At 45.0% G+C, this 19,552-nt stretch overlaps 1 protein-coding gene across 2 annotated transcripts in view; it reads right to left on the bottom strand.

The window, feature by feature from the left end:
• HDX (highly divergent homeobox) overlaps nucleotides 1–19,552 on the bottom strand; it is a 41,107-nt gene that overhangs the window by 6,372 nt on the left and 15,183 nt on the right. For both annotated transcript variants that reach the window (XM_039722605.1, XM_039722604.1), the window contains 5 exons: nucleotides 10,895–11,041; nucleotides 6,967–7,174; nucleotides 3,929–4,008; nucleotides 2,277–2,360; nucleotides 136–258 (listed from right to left, as the gene is read on the bottom strand). In XM_039722605.1, coding sequence (XP_039578539.1) covers nucleotides 136–258; nucleotides 2,277–2,360; nucleotides 3,929–4,008; nucleotides 6,967–7,174; nucleotides 10,895–11,041 — 642 coding nt within the window. The remainder of the gene's footprint in view (nucleotides 1–135; nucleotides 259–2,276; nucleotides 2,361–3,928; nucleotides 4,009–6,966; nucleotides 7,175–10,894; nucleotides 11,042–19,552) is intronic.

Here is a 19,552-nt window from a genome sequence, read left to right as displayed (position 1 = left end):
AAGCAAAGTGTGAGAAAATTGTTTTTTAATTATAATTTGAGCCTCTGGAATAAACCCAAGGGAGGGACACAATACAAAGGGACAAACATCAATTCTGATATTAAACACAGATATTAAACCTGCTCCAGGATTTACCTGCTGCTGTTCCTTATCATCTGCTTTAATTGCAAGTATCAAACTCCGGGTAAACGTCTGCAGCTCAAAATATTTCTGTTTGTGGCTCTCCAGCTGACTCTCGATGAACCTGACTTCTTCATTCTGTGGGGACAGCACAGAGCTCTGGGAGTGATCTCAGAACCATGGAATGCTTTAGGCTGGAAAAGCCCTCTAAGGCTGAGCCCAAGCATCCCCCACCCAGCACTGCTAAGGCCAGCACTGACCATGTCCCCAGGTGCCACATCCACGTGTCTGTTAAAGCCCTACAGGGATGGGGACAGGACAAAGCACTGGAACAACCACACCTAAACACCCCTGGGTCAAAACTAAACCATTTCTAGTGACAATGACAACCAAAGCCCAGATCTCTTCCTACAAGTGATCAGGGGGCTGTGAGAAGTGACAGCGAATAAATTCATTATTGCAGCAGAAGGCTTGACATAAAAACAGGGAAAACGACTTGAAAATTCCTCAAAGCTACCATAAATTAAAAGACAACATCCTCCAGCAGCTGGGTTTGATGTGGATCAAGTGTCAGCTCACCAAGCTCCTCAGGATCCCTCGGGTTAGAGAATAAACAGGAACATCACAGAGTGACAGAACAGTTTGGAAGGGACCTTACAGATCATTCAATTCCAACCTCCACAGAGGTGTTTATGGAGATGGAACTGGATGCAATATATTATAAAGTGAGGAAAAATCAATAATTTGTGTGCTTTGGCTAAAAAAGCATTTTCCCAATCTATACTTGCAAATATCTTAATTAAAAATTCAGGTTTTATAAGTATTTCCATTTATTCCAAGTATCTCTTCTCTTTCAAACTTATTGGATCAAAATACTAAACCTGTTGATTAGTGGAGAGCTAAAATTAATTTTGTCTAGTTATTCAGTTTTGCAAAGAACCTGAAAATCAAACTGTTTATTTAGGTTACAAGATCAAAGGCATTGCTCATTTTTGCAGAAGGGCTCTGCTCAACAGCACCAACTCATGAGAGAATAATGAAAAAATTATGGTATCCATGCTCACACTGGCTGGAATTCAGCTTCAGTTGACATGAAAAGTGTGACTACATGTTGCTCTAAAGGTCTGCAACAAACCTTTAAAAATTGTTGTATTTTTGTTGGTTTTTCCCAGAAAATTCGCATTTTTTCAGTGAAAGCCCTGCTCACCACACTTTTCCAGGTGATAACAGCTCTGGGAATGAGAGAGGAATATTTGAGCTGCAGTTCTGAGGCTTCCATAAAAAGTCAGCTGAGTTCTTCCCTATGCATATTTAGCAGTTGTCTGTTTAGCTCTGGATTTTGCCCAGCCCAGGAAGAATCCAGATTTAGGCAGAAAACTCAGGGAGCAATCAGTGCTGTCAAACAAAGGCCTGGCTCTGCAGGGCACTGTCACAACAAGCCTCTCACTGCGCTGACAGGTGACATTAAGAAAAGGTCATTCCCTCTCCCGATTCATTCCCCACTGCCCTTCCCAGGAAAACGCTGCTGGAAGGAGGAATTTCTGCTCTGGAGAGACAATCTGTTTATTATTTTGGTAATTGATTATTATCAGGAGAACAGACTTGGTTTCTAAGGGAAAAAAAAACAGCACTGGAGGTAAAAGCTCAAGGAGAGGTGGAATTGTGGAGACTCCTGGGGGAGCAGCACAGACACAACCCTCAGCCTTGCCAGGAAACAGGAGCTGCCAGGGTCCAGCTGCTTCTCCTCCCTCCCACTGCCACCACTTCCAGGCATGTCCTGGGAATGCCTGCTCCTCAGATGCCCCCAGTCCAGCAGAGGATTCCTTCCAGCTGTCCAGTCCCTCCCAGAGCTGGCAGCACCATGCTGCAGAAGTGTTTCAGCTTTCCAAGAACAGTTCTGCTGGGGTGGCTCCATAAATCCCTTGGTTGGGACACATGGAAGGAGCTGCAGCTCTGTAGAAATGGGGTTTTCCTGCCTCCATTTGGGTTGAAACACGGATAAAGTGGCTGGAGGTGGGATGAGGGCATGATGTGCACACTGGGAAAACAGCAGAGGAGCTCAGGATCCCACAGGCTTTTGCTGAATTCCTGACAGATCCACCCCCTGAACTCCCTGGGGATTATCCCACTGTCCCTGACATGCCCCAGTCACTCACCTTGTAATCCAAAAGAGAACTCATCTGATCCACTTCAGAATTGCTGATCAGATCACTCTCCTCATCATCTAAAATTTCTATTTTCTGAAACAGAAGCAAACAGTTCATTCCAACACACAGAGGAGACAAACAAACGGGGATCCACATCCCAGAGGGGCAGGAGGGAGGAAGGATGAAGGAGGAAGGAGGAAGGAAGGAGAGCTCTGTGCTGGCTCCTGAGCAGTCTGAGCCATGCAGCCCCATTAGATGGCAATCATGCACCTCAGCCAGGAGATCCAGCAGGAATCCAGTGGGAGCTGCTGCCATGGAGACTCGGGCTGTTTACAGAGGAGGAGCTCCTGGCTCAGCTTTTTCACTTTAAGTTGCACATTTATCCCCTCACAGCCCCTGCTCTGCTCTGTTGTTGCAAAGGAGGCTCTGGAAGTTTATCCCTCTGGATAAACCAGCCAACACAGCAATTCCTGAGCTACTCCTGGCCTAAAGAAATCAAGGAGTTCTCTGACCCTCCCTGGCCACATCCCCTTAGCTGCAGGGGTGCTGATCCCAAGGACACCTTGAAATGCATAAATATGGACATTTCATATTTATTATTTCAAAGATTTTCAAATAAATATGGATAATTCACAAAAATTTGGGGAGCTTTTTATACTGGCTTTCTAAAGATACCTAAAGCACAGTGTTAAGGCCAAGCTTAACACTTAGACCCAGAAATACGTCCCAAGTTTTTTTTTTTTATTATTGTTTTAAATTGTTTTGACAGTTGTGAACATTTATGAACCTGTCCATCATAAGTTAAAGCAATTTTCTTATTTTTTAGGATGGTGTTTAACCCACTGTAGGGAAGAGCCCCACTGATGCCAATCCATGTCCATGGGTATTTCCTGAGGTGTTAATTCAGGTTTTCCTGCAGCATGTGGCCCCTCCTGCCTGCACACCAGGAATTTCCCTGAAATCACTGGACAAATCCTTCCAGGGGCACTCCCAGCTCTCCCTGGCAGACCCACCCAGCTCCCAAGCCTGTGCTGAAGGCAGGGAGGATAAAGCACATTTTGTGCTGCAGTGTCTGCCAGCCCAGCTGAATGACCACAGCTCAGAGCTTTGAGTTCTGCTGCTCCATCAGACCCTCAGGAACACTGGGACTCAAATATTTTTGGTTTCAGACTCAGCTTGAGGAAGAGTCTCTAAGTAACTGCCAAACATTCACATTCCCCTTCTTAGACACACTTTTTAAGATAGGAGGGGAAAGAACTGATTAGAATTTCAAATAGGAAAATCTCTTATGCAAATACAATGTATTTCAGTCCAATTTTAAGTGCATTTTTAAGAAGTTTTGTCACAGTGCTTCAGAACAAAGTATCAAGAAACTCTTCCTTGGGTTTGTTCCATTGTTGTATCAAATGACAAAACCTGGGGCTCAGGCGGGTTGGGGAGCTGTCTCTTGGGCACCATCTCTGCAAACAATTTCTACTGAAGGTTTTAGGATTTTTCCTGCTGTGTTTTAGAATTTTTAGTATAGTTTTAAAGCTCAAATAAGAAAGACTTTTAACACACTCAACTGAAGTTGTCACCTAGTGAAAAGCACAAGTGTTGGACAACAACCTCAACATTAATTAAGGAGTTATTAATTGGTGGAAAAGGAAAGGTAAACATACCACATTATCAGTGGAAACTGGATTCTGGTCATCGTCTTTGTGGCCAATTTCTTCATTTTGAAGAGCTTCATTTGTCTCTTCTGCAGAAATAAATTGGTTTTGTCAGATTTCATTCCAATTTTATGCTGAAGGACCATTAATGGTGTTTACCACTAAATGTCACAGCTGCTAAATCCAACAGCAAAGTCATGGTATCAATGTCTAATCATAAACAGAATATTTGCTTTATTAAAAAGACATCTTGTCACAAGCATTTCAGGCCAACATCAAACCAAGTGCCACCTGAAACAACAACAAAACTCTCAGTTATTCTCTGCACCAAAACCTTCCCATTTTTAGGTTCAGGTTGGAATATTCAAAGGTGATGCAGAGTTTCACATCAGAGATGTGCAGAAGTTGGGGGATTTTTAAGTGAAAGTGAATTCCTACATGAAAAATCCTGCATTCCCTGAAATTCTGGGGTACAAATCTAAATCCCACTTCGCCCTTGCAGACACTGATGGGTTTTGAACCAAAAAATGATCAGATTATAGCAAATCCTTATCCCCAGTGAACCCAAAGTGCTTTTTTATGTATAAACACTTGAAAACAGAGCAGATTTTACCCTGGTATTTCAACCACAAAGCATGAGATGATTCCACTGACCTTAAAGGCCAAGGAGAACACAAAACCTGAAGAAAGATAAGTCTATTTACCCCTAAAATTGAAGCTAGTTTCTCATATTTACTTGACTTCTGCATATTAAAACATAAATCTATGATTGATATTAAATATCAAAGAGGAAAAGAGGGAAGGGGCAGCAAGGTTCAGGTGATTCCAGGGTCTGCCACCTCCACACAAACACAGGGATAACAGGAATTCCCTGGGATTACCAAAGCCAGGGCAACGTTTAGGCCAGACCACAGAGAGCCAGTTCATGGTTTTAAACAACTTTTAAGTTAAAAATCTCTACAGTGAGCAAATTTGATTGGGGATTGTTTCAAATGAAGTCAATATGCCACTGGTCACAACTCCACAGGACAGTTTGTGCCAGGAGCACGTGGGATCAAGGGGAGCAAGGAAGGGTGGAGGTCACTGGGTGAGGTCACTCCTCAGGGACATTCCAGGGCACCAGGAACTCTGTAACCCTGGCAGTCACCCCTTGGATTCAACAGCTGAAGGAAGCAGCTCCCTACAGCATTCCCAGCTCCTTAAATATTCATCCTCAGCTCACAGAACTGGCACAGCCCTAATGGCCTGCACCTACACACTGTGGATTCAATTAACACACAATTAAAAAGGTGAGGCAGTATGAGAGCTTTAATGATCCATTTTGCATCACAGCACAGCTTATTTTTTTATATTTACACACTACATTTTAAAAGCAGAAGCCATCAACTTTAATCACTCTAATCAGGTGACCAAAAATTGCTTTTGTCTGTCTTTCAGAGTGGTTTTTTGCTGTTTTGGTTTTGTTTTTTTAATAAATTAGGACCAAAAGTCACAGTTCTCAAACATTAGAACAATTCCCTATCTGTGACTGAACATAACCTGTGGGTATTGGGGGAAATATTTTCCAGGAAGTTCAAAACCAGCTGAGCTGCAGCAGTGAAACCTCCTCCTTTGAACTGGAGAAACGAACAGAAATAATTGTAGTGGGAGAATAAAGGAATGAAGGTGGGATTCCTGGGTGCTGTGGAAATCCTGTCATTTCCTTGCATTTCCTTGGCTCTGACAGTAATAATGCACCCAGGTGCTCAGCCTCACCCTGCCTGATGAAAGCCTGGCTCAACCAACGTGGAGTTTTTCCTCACTTGAACTGCAGACACTTCAGCCTCTTCCCTGTCACCGTTTTCTCTGACTTAAATCAGCTCCTTCCCCACCTCAGGCAAATCAAGGACTGAGATTCCTCATCTCACTTGGCTTTCAATCACTTGACCCACTTCTTTATCATCTTATTCCCTCTACAGTGGAGTATGACAAAGCTCTCCCAAACTCATTCCAGCCGCCTCCGTTGCCCTGGCTCTTCCCTTGAGACTGCTCTGAGGACATGGCAGGATGAAGCCTGGCACACTGAGCTGCACAGCAGCAGGCCTGAGCTCAGACTCTCTTTCAGCTTGCAGAGCAAAGGCTCCATTGATCTCCTGTGAGCAGAAGCACTGGGAGCAATTAGTGAGTGGGGATGTGCTGGGCTCATGGACAGGAGGGGCAGGGAGACATCGATCCCATGGCTCCTGGGAGGGAACAGGGAATTCAGCTGAAGGCACTTCTCACTCCAGATCCTGCAGTTTACTGAGGACACCCCCTGCGTGTGCAGTTCCAAGGCTCCTGGGCTGTCCCCTGCTCCTGCCTTTGATCTGCTGGTTGTGTTTGCCTGTCAGACAGAGCAGCAGGAGGCCTGGGCAGCTCCTTGTTCCAGCCTGAGCTGAGGGTTCCCTGCTGGGAGAAATGGGGAATGCACAGTCCCAGCAGCAGCTCCAGCCCCACCCGTGCCTGGGGGTCTCAGGATCACAGGGATGGAACTGTGGAATCATGGTTGGGATGGGTGGGACATTAAAGCTCATCCAGTGCCACCCCTGCCAAGGCAGGGACACCTTCCACTGTCCCAGGGTGCTCCAAACCCTGTCCAGCCTGGCCTTGGGCACCTCCAGGGATGGGTGACAAATGGAATGGCCATTCCAGCTGGCTGGGGAGAACTGAGCAGTTGGCAGAGAGCATTTCCAAATCTGGCTTCCTTGAGCACTGAGGCTTCCCCACCTGTACTGGCTGCCCAGCTCTCACTTGCACCAGCAGAACGTGAACTCTTGACTTCATTTCAGATGAATCTGGCAGAAATGGGGCTCTTATGATCAAAGGCTTTTCCAATCTTTGTACAACAAACCCAGCAAAACTCAGAGACACAGAGGCAGAAGAAAGAGACCAAACAGTACCTTCAGCCCAGGCGGGGTGGAGCACTTGTGACTCTGTCAGACGTGTTTGAATGTGTACAACAGAATCCAAAGCATGCACACTGCACAAAATTGAAAATATAGGCACAGTAGTAACTGCATTCCAAATACCTTGTGAGCTTCCTTCAGATAAGCAGATTGATACTTCATCATTCCTATCATTATCATCCCCCACTTCAGTAGCAGTCTCCTCTCCTGGATTAAGTGCTGATTTAGAAACAAATTCAGACTGATCAGAGAAATCAGCAGGACCTCCTCTAGGGGGTGGGACCTCAATCCCCATTAAACGATATTTCCGTCTTCGATTCCCAATCCAAGTCTTGTAAGAGAAATAAACATGAATGATATCAGAAACTATGACAAAAGCAACAGCCCCCAACAAGTGACATCAGCACATCTGGCCTACAGGAGCAAGGGTGCAGCCAGCAGTTCAGGGAGCTGAGTGTTCCCCAGTATTTCCCCCTCCTGAGGCTGCTTCCCGAAATCCTGTGTCCAGGTTCAGCTTTCCAAGGGAAACAGGAAGGTGCCAGCAACAGGAAAAGAAGCAATGGGCACAAGTGGCAGCAAGGGAAGTTCTGATTGGAATTGAGAATGTAAAAGAAAAAATAATGTTTTACAGTGAGGCAGAGGGACAATTTGTCCATAGAAGTCTTGGTAGCTCCAGCCTTGGAGGTACTCAACGTTTTACTGGACAACATCCTGAGAAACCTGACTTGATTCCAAATTAAATCCTGCTCCAGATAAAGAGCAGGACTAGGTGACTTTGTAAGGTTTCTGCCCCCCTAAATTATTCAACAAATTTAACATAAGATCTTTGATCCAGGCTCTCCTACTCTGCAGCTTCCAAAAGAGGACTGAAGCATCTGATGACCCAAACATCTCCCCTGTTCTAGGATTTCCTGCAGCACAGAGGGAACGGGGCCAAGGTGACACATCCAGAGCACTCCCCTTGGAGGACAGGAAGGAACTTGGAAGAATAAAGCTCAGAGCAGCTCATCCTTCAGTGCCCTTTAGCTGTAAAACAGAGCTTTAGGAAAAGTTGTTTGCATTGAGTGCAGAGGGGCACAGTGGGAACAGCCTGGGAGATGAAACCAGCCCAGGGAACCTGGAGACCTTGCCATGGTGGGATGGAGATGGATGCTTTAAGTTCATCTTACATCAATAAAAATGAATTTCAAAGGAGAAAAAAGAAAGAAGAAAAGATCCACATTCTAAATTCTCCAAGTGGATCTGTACCTGGTCATTAATTTGCCTTCTCTGATGAAGAAACATTTACATGAAAAATTATTAAAGACTCAGAGTTTAATATGATGTAACAATAATTGTCTGCAACTCTTCACCTCCTGAGGCTCTCCCATCCTTTGTGTCACTCAGGCTTTCAACTTCTCATCTCATCTCAATTCTGCTCAACAGCCCCTGTACCCCAGACCCTTCATTCCATCAAATCAGTTCTCCACTGGCAACCAAAAATCCTTCCCAGAGCCAGGAACCCTCTTCTTTACCAACTGCTCCTCCACTCTTCTGGGGCTGGCTCTCATCCCCCTTCCCACCACCCACACCCCCAGAAATAGGAGCAGCAGCTCCTGGGTTTGAAAACATCATCAGGCCATGGCAAAATGCACATCCTTTCCATGAGGCCTCTGTCCGAATGAGCATCCCAAGACATTAAAATATTTTAGGATTTCTCTGAAGACACACTGAACATCACTCTGGCCTTACTTCAGAAATACCTGCCCTGCTCCTCCTTCTAGGGTTCTGAGAAAGTTGAATAAAAAACTTTTTGCTTATAATACCTTGATTACCAAAGAGAAAAAGTAAAGGAATATTAGCAGCAGACCCAGGTACTAAACACAGTTTCATGCTGTGCCAGCCTTGAGAAAAAAAAAAAAAACAAACCCAAAAAAACCCTTTTAAAGCTGCATCTCTAACAAGCTAACAGATAACATGCTGAAAGTATTTTTAGCAAATCTTTTTTGTTGGCTGGTGTTTGCTTTCTCAGCTTGCTGATTTTCCTCTTTGAAGAATGCACAACAGGTATGCAGAGAGAACTACCTGGATTTTTTTTTCTATTACCTACGGTTTGGGGGAAAAAAAGAAGACCCCCACACAAGCAGCCCTTTGAGATCTGGGTCTCTTTTTTTCCAAGCAGTGTATTGCCATTCTTTAAATTTTCCCATCATCTTGTGATTTTAACAAACAGTGCTAACAAAATTTAAAATTGACTCTATCTCTTTTTTAGTAAAAAATGCACTTGGGAAAGGCAGATCTTTTCACAGACTTTTCAAAGCAGAAAATCTTTCATTCAACATACTGAGAATGTCAGAGAAGATGAACATGTTTTGATAGTGTCTCAAATTAAATGGGGAAGAGAAGGTTCCACATCCTGTGTGCTGCGCTGAACAGAGAATATTCTGGAACAGCAAAACAGTAAGGGCAAGAGCAGACTGCAATTGCCATGTGGGAAGTCATCTTGAGAGTTCTATCCCTAAAATACATCCTCCTTAAACACTCCCAGCAAGGTCTGGGAGTGCCTGGGATCATTTGGGACCTGCTCTGGTGCAGGTGATGGCAGAGCCTCTGGGGTGTCCTGGTCTCTCCCTGAGGACAGAAACATTCCAGCAGGAGGAAAGGTTTGCACAGAACCCCACAGTGTCACCCCTTGTGTGCCAAGGAGGATGTCCCCAAGGGAGCCTGGCTGTCACTGTGCTGTCCAGGAGGTGCTGTCAGGGGGAGCAGCCTCACCTTTCAGAGAGCAAAGGGAAATCCTTGGAAAACAAGGAGCAGCTTTGCTCCCTACAGAGAATAGAGTGGTTCTCTTCAGCCTCCAAAAGTACAATTGGGTTTTTTAGAATTCCTGTGTGCCCACAAAAACAAATAACCAGATTGGTGTTCAACCTGAGAGCAGCTTTGGGACCATTTGGATGCACCAAGGCAGAGGTCTCCACAGCTCTCAGCCCTGCTTCTGCAGCACTGGCAGGAATTTAGAAAACAGGTGCAAAAAGAGGATAAAGGATGAAAGGAATAATCCCAATTGTCACAAGGGAAAGGAAGGCTCCTCTCCTTGTCAGACTGCAAACAGTGGGGCGATTTCCTGAGGATGGGATGGGCAAAGAGACCCCAGAGTGCTGCTGGGTGTCTGTCCATCCAGGACATGGTGACACAACATGCCAGCCTCTGGAGGAGATGATGTGCAGAGGTTCTGGGAGCCAGGTCAGCTCCAGCACACCTGTGCCTCCCTCAGCCTCCTACAGCAACCAGCAAACTGAACTGACCCAGGATTCCTCCACCACACCTCAACCTGCCCTCAAGACAGTCTTGTAAAATATTTTTCTTTCCTACTTTGGAGCATTTTCTTTCATACAATTTTCCCTATAAGCATGAATGAGAACAGAGACCCCAGAGTGCTGCTGGGTGTCTGTCCATCCAGGACATGGTGACACAACATGCCAGCCTCTGGAGGAGATGATGTGCAGAGGTTCTGGGAGCCAGGTCAGCTCCAGCACACCTGTGCCTCCCTCAGCCTCCTACAGCAACCAGCAAACTGAACTGACCCAGGATTCCTCCACCACACCTCAACCTGCCCTCAAGACAGTCTTGTAAAATATTTTTTTCATATTTTGGAGCATTTTCTTTCATACAATTTTCGCTATAAGCATGAATGAGAAGTATTTTCCCTGTATCTTTAGAAAAGCCCTTTTTTGGTATTTTATTAGCAATATAAATAGTATATTGCTAATACACTATATACTTTCAGTCTTTTAGGATCTCCCTCAAAAATGTAACACTTTTACTTAAAATGTTACCCAAGAGAATGTCAAACAGCTCCCAGTGCTGCTTTGCTGCTGATCAATAAGACCCTGACCTGAGGGCTTTTACTAAATATAGACTGCAGAAAGAGCAGGAGAGCACTTCCCAACATGGTCATTCATTATGTAATACGTGAAATCTATTTCAAGCTTCCTCATGAAATTTTTAAAGCCTTTCATCTGTCCTATTTTTGCTCCTGAGACAAGATAAGGGAAGACTCTGGATTTCTTACCCGAACTATTTCACAGTCAACATTTAATTCTGCAGCCACAGCTTCAATTTTCTCTCTGCAGACTGAGCCCAGGCTGGTCATGCCATTGTCCCAGTATTTCTTTAGGGTAGCTAAGTCTCGGTCACTAAATTGTGTGCGGTCCTGTAACTGCAAGATAAAAAAAAAAAATACTGTTAGATTGAAAAAAAATCTGCTTATCCTGAGCATTCATGTCCAGAGGTCTCCCACACAGTAACACACACGTTCTACTGTCTCCATGGCTCTTCTCTTTTAAGTCTCCCTTAAGAATTTGGGCTTTTTTTCATTTCTCTTTTTTTTACCCAGGGCACTTCAGAGTTCCCTGGGATTTGCTGTAAAGGCAGTGGCAGCATTAACACAAGTTTAAGGGACTTCAGCTTTGTTTCAACTCCACCTGATTTCTTTGGTAATTTGTTTTATCTCATTCTATAAGGCCTTACTGAAAATAACTTTTTTTTCCCTCTTGTGCTGTTTACTCTCTCCACCCAATTTATGCAAATTACTCCTTAAAGGCTTTTCAAGTTTCTCACCCTCCCCCCTTAAAGTTCTTTTATCTTACTGCAAACTACAACACATGCATAATTCAAAGCATTCTGACTTCCTAAAGGGAATACTTTAATGTTTATGTGGGGAGCTTGAGTTTAAATTGGTTCCACTGTTTATCTTCGAGTTCCCAAACTCTTTGTCTACGTTTATCAAAACATGTGATAGTGGATCAGTGATAAAAGGAGTAACACTGAAAAAGAATTCCTAAACATCTTACCACAGTTTGAACTGGTGTGAGCACAGAAAGTATTTCTCTAGTAGAGCTTCCAAGCTTTAACAAAAGCTTTTCACCCAGAATTTTATCTAAAATCTACAGTTTCATTTCACCAACGCATGTTTTTCACTCTTCCAGCTATTCAGAGGACAGAAAATGAACCACAAAGTCTGCACTGGTAACTGGTAGATCATGTGCCACATGTGTCATTATTTCAGTAGCTGAATTGTGTTCATTATTTCAATAGCTGAATTCTGTGTTTGCTCATTTAAAAACCATTAAAAGTTATAAAGAAATGATTTTAAGTGGAATAAAAAGTAATTTTATAGAACTAGGATCATTTGACAGTCTTGTACAGCTCCCAGTACCAGCTTTTGTTAATCTACAGAATATTGTAATTGTTGCAATTTTCTTCTCTTAAAAATTACTATTTCTCAAAATTTAGAAGTACTTGAGCCTCCTCAATGTAGGATCACAAAATAGGGGCACCAAACCTTTGTCTTCCTGAAGTAATCCCAGTAAAAGATGCACCAGATAAATTCAAATATGGTCTGGTTGCACTTGCTGACCTTGGAGGTCTTTTCCAACCTTGATGAATCCACGATTAATTGAGTGCCCAGCAGGCACTGAGAGCTTTTCCTGGCTGTTCCAGTCTGGGATCAGAGGGGCTGTTCCCATCCTGCCCATGGCACAGCTGGCTCAGAGTGGGGATGGTGGGGAGCACCCCGGGCACCCCTGAGCCCTGCACAGCCCTGGGCAGCCCGGCACAGGAATGCTCCTGGGCAGAATGCCCTGTTCAGCCACCAGGAATGCACTTGGCTGAGTGAAGGCTGCTCCAGGCTGAGCAAAGTGCAGCTCCAGAGCCGGGCAGAGCCAAATCCCAGTGCCCGAGCACCCAGAGCTGCTGCTTTTGCTGCACGCCTGACCTGAGCTCCTCCTGACACCAAGCCATGGCCAAGGAACAGAAGTACAGCCTGGATCACTGCAGCAGGAACTCCTTTCAGAGCTGCTGGCAAAGGAGATTGGGACTTGGGAAGAGCTCTGCTCTGCAGCCCAGTGTGGGGAGAGGGAAGGCAGAGAGGAGGGACAGCAATGGACTGCACAGTTATCCTGGCCTATCCACATCCCTGACTGCTCAGGGCCACCTCAGCCCCTAAAGGACACTGGGTGTTTTAAACAGAAATAACCAACACTGCCTGCAGCTTCTGCAGAGCCCACACTGCTGCAGTGAGCTCACAGAGCTCCCTGTGATCAGTGCCACACACAGCAATCCTCACACTGAACATCCACAGCCTCAGCACCCACATTTGCCCTTCCAGGTACAACTCTCTCATTCCAGCCCATTCACCTGAGTGCTGCACTCAGTGACCCCCGTCAGGTCCCTTCCAGCTCAGAACAGCCTGTGGAATTCTGTGGAGCACCAGGAAAGGTGCCAGGTGTTACAGCACAGCTGAGGGGGAACCTTGCTCAGGGTGTCTTCTCCCACCCTGGTGGTTGTGTTGGCCAAATCAGAACAAAACCCAAAGGAAGTCCAGCTGCTGCTGCAGGAAGCTCAGGTTTCCTCTTGCCACGTGGTGTTCCAGTTGTTCAGAAATGCTTCCTCTCCTGAAAGAACCCAGGGCAAGGCCTGGATAGCAGGAAAAGTGATCCTGCCTTGGGCTAAAGACACCCAGAGCCTGCCTCGAGTTCCCAAAGAGATGGTGCTCAGGAAGGTGCAGAGCCTGCCCAGCTTTTACTTACTTAAAACAAGGACTTTACATGAAAAAAGCAAAATTTAGCAAAAGCATCTGGCCTTCAAAAATTTTCCTTAAAAAGCAGTGTCAGATCTTTTTCATTTTAGTGGATTGTTAATTCTGATGACCTACTGCAAATGTTTCAACAAAGATCTTATTACATCACTATTCAATGGTTTTCCCCTCACAACTGCTGTATAATTATGTTAATATAATTTATATTTTCTGCTTTGGAGTCTCTGTCTCATTTTAGCCATTTTGTTCTGCCAAGACCAGCACTGTGGAACCCCTGTGCTCTGCCAAGTTCTCAGAGATCCTGAAGGATCATCATTTACACACCCTGCTCTCAATAGCTGCACCAGCATCATGGGATCAGTGTCAGTCCTTAAGCTCAGTAGATGGAAATGACACTTGAGCAGCTCCAAATCTCAGCTCCAGATTAGCTGCCTTCGTGTAACACGCTGTGCCATGGGCCTTATCAGCACTTTCTTAGGGAAATCACAAACTACCCTCAATTACAGGATCATCCCCCTGACATGGATCATACCCAAGTTTGACTCCTGCATTATAAACTGCTTAAAAATTACATAATGACTTTTGTCAGAAAAGAAAGGATAGAATTTCTACATTGTACATGCAACTAAGCTTCCATCAATTTAGTTAATAACCTTCTCATGCTTAATATCATCAGAGGAAATAAGGGACCAAGAGGAAAACCTCAGAGCCCTACAAATATCATAATATTCATCATTATAGGAGAAAATACCAGAAGACAATATTGGAAAGCTTCATATTTATGACAATACTTATAGGTGAAGGCAAGCCAGTAATTCAGTTCTTATTTTTTACGTCATTAAGCTGTGAATACAATTCTCATTTCCTCTCTTCAGATGCCCAGCTTGCTGATTCAAAGCTTGGCTTTGACAGTGCTGACTGTTGGCTGAATCCTTTACATTTCCCACTTGTGTTGGCCACAGTTTAAGAAGCAGCAGAGGCTTTGTCCAGCAGAATCCAGCCTATCCATTCCCAAGGAAAAGCAAATGGAATCGGCAGCTGTGCCACGCGCAGGGTTAAACCCGGCTTATCCCCGACCTCCCAAGTGTAACACCACCATCCTTGGAAGAGATGACCCAGTTTATCAGAGACATTCCTGGCTCTTTGCCAGCCCCTCATCCCCCCACCGTGCAGCAATTTCTGTGGTGCAAATCCGGTGGCTATAATTGGGATGAATAATTGCACGGAGTGGAGTGTCCTCATCCTGCCTTTTCTCAGAGCCTGCGGTTTTACATCGGCTTTTAGGCACCACTTGAAAATGTTTCAGGCCATGTGCACAAAATCTATACACAAATTTCAGATTATTAATCAAAGACATGCTAAAAAATGGAAGAACTTGAGGTTTTATACAGAACTTGCATTTATGCTGCAGCTGAGCACTGTGTGTGGTGTTCATTTCAATTGCAGTGAAATCATATTAAATCAACATTCAGTTCTGATACTTGGTGATGAAATGGGCTGAGGTAATGGTTATTTTTAGCAAACAAACCTCTCACAAACAAATTTGCCATGCCTTTGATCCCTGTCACTGCTTCTGTTATATTTTTGGAGGAATGGGAAGATCAGAAGCACTCAAAGTATTCAAGGTATGAACAAATCCCAGATTCTTCTGTACAAGCACAGTGTCATTTTGACTTATTCACCTTTCCCAGTGACACCAGCATGGAGGTCTCTGAACCCTGATACTAATTAATACCTGTTTTCTTCAGAGGATTATTAATTCCCACCTCAGGATCTTATTTGTATGTATTAACAGTGATTTTGAATCATTCCACTACATTTCTCCTTTCACATCTGCACCATTTAATATAATTCTTGCTTTTCAGTTTATTATTTCTTGATTTCCCACATACAAATTATGAAGGTCTGCACTTTCCCTTAACACACCAAGATATTTAACCTCATAAAAGCTGTTCCAGATTACACATTCCTGCAGCCTGAGGTTTCAGCTTCAGGTTTCACCAGTGCCACCAAGCTGCCCCCTGTCAGTGACAGCCATCCTGAGCTTAGGCTGGACACTGCTGCTCACACACAGCACAAACTCAGGCCAAAGGTGTCTGAGGACACCCTTCCACTCCTCCTGCTCACACCCTGGGAGGTTTCTGCAGCACAGACTTTTTGCATCTTTCCCCACTGGCTGGGTAAGCGTGAAGTTTGCTCTGATGGAAGCAGAGGTGATAAATATTTCATAGCACCCCACTGTGAGAAGAGCTGTAACAGCTTCAGCATGCAGCCAAAATTACAGATATTCTGTTAATATCTGTTTCTAAATCAAACTCAATAAAAAGGATTAAAAAAACCAAAAAGAGATATCAATGCAATGAACAGTCTAGCAAAGAAATTACACTCTGAGCCCCAGACATCTCACCCTGATTTCCAAAGCAGCCCTCAAACCACACAAACTGACAACTCACCCTTCTGGAGATTTTGAGCTGATCTGTGTAATAGTGAATATTCAGCCTCAAAGTAAACTGATTTTTAGATTTTTAGTTATGATTCTTACTTGATCTATCAATGTCATCCTCACACTGGACCAGAAAGTTCTGCAGTTCCTGTTCAGGCAGGATGCATTCCTTGCCTGCAGCCTCACAGCAGACAATAAACCAGGGTGATTTGTGGCACTGAGGTGCAGCACATCACATAATAAAAAATCACCAGACCTGTCCCCCTTTGCATTCCTCCAGCACTGCTGGGGGACAAGGAGGTGCTGCTCCCTGCCAGAAGGCCAGGCCATGCTATGGGTGGTATTACCAAAGCACAAATACCTTGAGATATGTATTTAAATATCTCAGAGCAGGAGGAAACACTTCAGCCAGCATTCCAAATGGCACAAAGCAGGAGCAAGCCCAGTGTTCCCTGCAGACTCCAGCAGGGCTCAGCTCTCCCTGCACACCCTCTGGCCTACCCAGACACACTCCCACTGACTTGACTGAACCACAGCTTTCCCCTCTCCTGGGAGAGCAGAGAACGTGGAGAGAACTCCCCAAGTTCCTCCTGGAACAGTTTTAAAACAAAAGGCAGGGCTGAGGTGGCCTCTGACTGCAGGAGCTTTAATCCCTGCCAGGTTCTTGTGGAGCTGCTCTGAGGTGTTTGCTCTCAGCTCATGCTGGTTCTCCTGAGCCTGGCACACCCCAGGCCAAGCAGGAGCTTTCTTTAGGGTTCTACTGATGTGTCTCCCCACAAAATCCAGCTGTGCTCCCATGCCCAGAACAGCTGGGGGCAGCTGCCACACCTCAGCCCCTCCACCTGCCCAAGGTGTGCCTGCACTCCTGTGACAGAGTTTTATCAAATAGCCAATGTGCAAACAGTGATACAAAAATCCAATTCCTGCACTCTCCACCCATTTCAGGTCTTTTCTGTCCCCAAATGCAACAGTCTGAGAGCCCAGACACCCCAAAGTGAAGCTCAGGGCAGACAAGCCCCCTCTCTCCCCCAAAATGGAACTTCACTACTAAGGCCCAGCTTACCCAGAGCCACCACTGTGTGACAAATGCTCTCCAGAGCACACCAGTACCTTTAAATCTACCACAAACACAACCCTTTCTGCTCAGACCTCAGATGACACACAACTGAAGCACAGTCAGTACACTCAAGAGCTAAGAACAGAAGTGAAGATATTTTCTCCCTTTTAATTCTCCTTAACTGGTACCTTCACTGCTATTTTTGAATCCTTGTTATCCTTCCACCACCCTGTGAAAAAGCAAAAATCAATGCATTCATAAAGGCCACTGCACATGCACCAGGACAGAACACAGAACTCTGTCATTTCCAAAGACACTCTCATGAGTTACTGAGAGGGTGATATTTCTAGACTAATATTCATTAACAATCAGAATGACATCATCCTACAGCAGAGCTGAGCAGACCAGAAAGAGTTTCTGCAGAATTGCACAGCTTTTATTTCTCTCCTGATACAGTTGAAGGACAGGGCAAGGGAAACAAAACATCAAGGCAGAAGATTAAAAATTCAGAGCATCTAAAAGACAATCTTCTCCATTTTAACCAAAATACAGATTAGCCTTTTTCCTGTTTGAATGGCAGTAATTGCCATAATGGCACTTCTACAACTCTATCCATTCTATTTCTGTTCCCTCACACTCTTTATTCAAAAGAATTTCACAGTTGAAATCAAAGTTTCTAGGAAGTAGGAGCTTTTTCTCCTTTGCTTGTCTTACCCCTGTGTGTACACAGCACTTCCAGAGTGCCAAGTCCTCAACCTGCCCCCTGAAGGAGGCTGATTCTGCACTCAGACTGGGAAAGTGCATCCACAAATCTGGACACAGATGTTGTCAAACAGATTGTATTAACCAAAGGGTTTTATGCATTTTATTGATTAAAAAGAGAAATGAGTAAAGGTGTAAGGAAAAAGAATTCTCTAATTACGATCCTTAATGGTTTCTCACTGCAGGAAAGAGGCTGGAGCAGAGAAGGGAATGGAGCTTGGGCAGGGTCTGGAGCACCAGGAGAGGCTGAGGGAGCTGGGAAAGGGGTTCAGCCTGGAGAAAAGGAGGCTCAGGGGGGATCTTGTGGCTCTGCACAGCTCCTGACAGGAGGAGACAGCCAGGGAGGTCGGGCTGTGCTCCCAGGTACAGGGACAGGAGAGGGAACGGCCTCAGGCTGGGCCAGGGGAGGCTCAGGAAATCAGGATATCAGGAAATATCACTGAAAGGGTTGTGAAGCATTGGAACACGTTGCCCAGGGCAGGGGTGATTCCTAGAAGTGCTCATAAAATGTGTGGATGTGGCCCATGGGGACACAGTTTAGTGGTGACCGTGCTGATGCTGGCCTGACTCAATGATCTTAAAGGTATTTTCAAACCTCAGGGACTCTATGATTAATGAACAGGCACCTCCACATCCTTGAAAGTTTAAATTTACTCCAGAGCTGCCTTCTACAGCTGGGGTCAGGTATCCAGCATGACCACAATGCCCAACAAGCCCCCAGTGCTGCAGGGACCAGCATTACCCACTGCCAGCCCTGTGCTCCCACTGCCAAATCTGAGCTGGCTCTGTTCTGACCCCCAGAACAGCACTGAACTCTAAAAACAACCCCAGCAGCAGGATTTGTACCTGTCAGGTCACACACCCGACCTGGATTGCCTTACAACTGGATATTGGCTGTGGATGTGGTGGTACTGAGGGAGGGGGAAAACCTCCCCATTTAGCTGTGAAACTCTACCCCGGACACTCCCCAGCTCCTTGGTGAGATGCTCTCTCTAAAAGGTCATTAAGTGATAGAGGGGATGAGCCTTCCAGAAAAGAGCTGCATTTTAAAAAGCCTCCTCAAGAGAATTAGCACTTAGGAAAGGAAGAAGATGGATTGAGCACAACAGGATTTGTACAAAAGTACCAGTTCCTCTGGGAGATGCTCTTATAAAGTACTCTCTGTACAAAAAGAAGTAAGTCATTGTACCAAACTCTGCAGAAATTGGAAGTGCTTCAGCTGAGACCTAGAAAAAGTCTGAGAGAAAACACCATTAATGTGATGATCCTTAGATTTCTACTTATACAGGAAACACTGCCACACTCACACTTTCTGAAGACTAAAGAACTGAAAGTAATAACGGAAAAAAGTTCTGGTTACAGCAGGAGAAAGCAAGGAAAGGCTCTTCCATTGCCTAGACCTCACTGTCAACAGAGCAGGCACTGCCAGGACATTGCCAGGACACTGCCAGGGCACTGCCAGGGCACTGCCAGGGCACTGCCAGGACACTGCCAGCTCCACAGACTGGGAAGTTTAGTTACCATACAGACACTTCCCCAGTTGCTGCTTCTGACAGAGCTGCAGTGACAGAGCAGCCCCTGGAGAGCCTGCCTGTACCATCCCACCTGAGGCTGGATTTGCTGGTAAGGAGGCAGAACTGACACCTCTTCAAAGACAAGCTGGAAATGCTGAGCACTAACTAAACCAAAGAGTTGGGCAGGTTTTTTTTTTCCCCCTGACAAAAGCTGTTTCATACCTTGTGTTATGGTTTGGAGTTGTCTGTGAATTGAGGACACCAAACTGGCAGATTCTGCTGCTGTGAAATGACATTTATGTGGATAAAATTAGACTTGATCAAGTTCCTACAGCCAGCACTGACTAATTCTGTGC

This window comes from Passer montanus, unplaced genomic scaffold, assembly GCF_014805655.1.
Source record: "Passer montanus isolate IOZ18808 unplaced genomic scaffold, ASM1480565v1 scaffold49, whole genome shotgun sequence".
NCBI classification, from domain to species: domain Eukaryota; kingdom Metazoa; phylum Chordata; class Aves; order Passeriformes; family Passeridae; genus Passer; species Passer montanus.
This window is presented reverse-complemented; position numbering and strand designations above follow the sequence as displayed.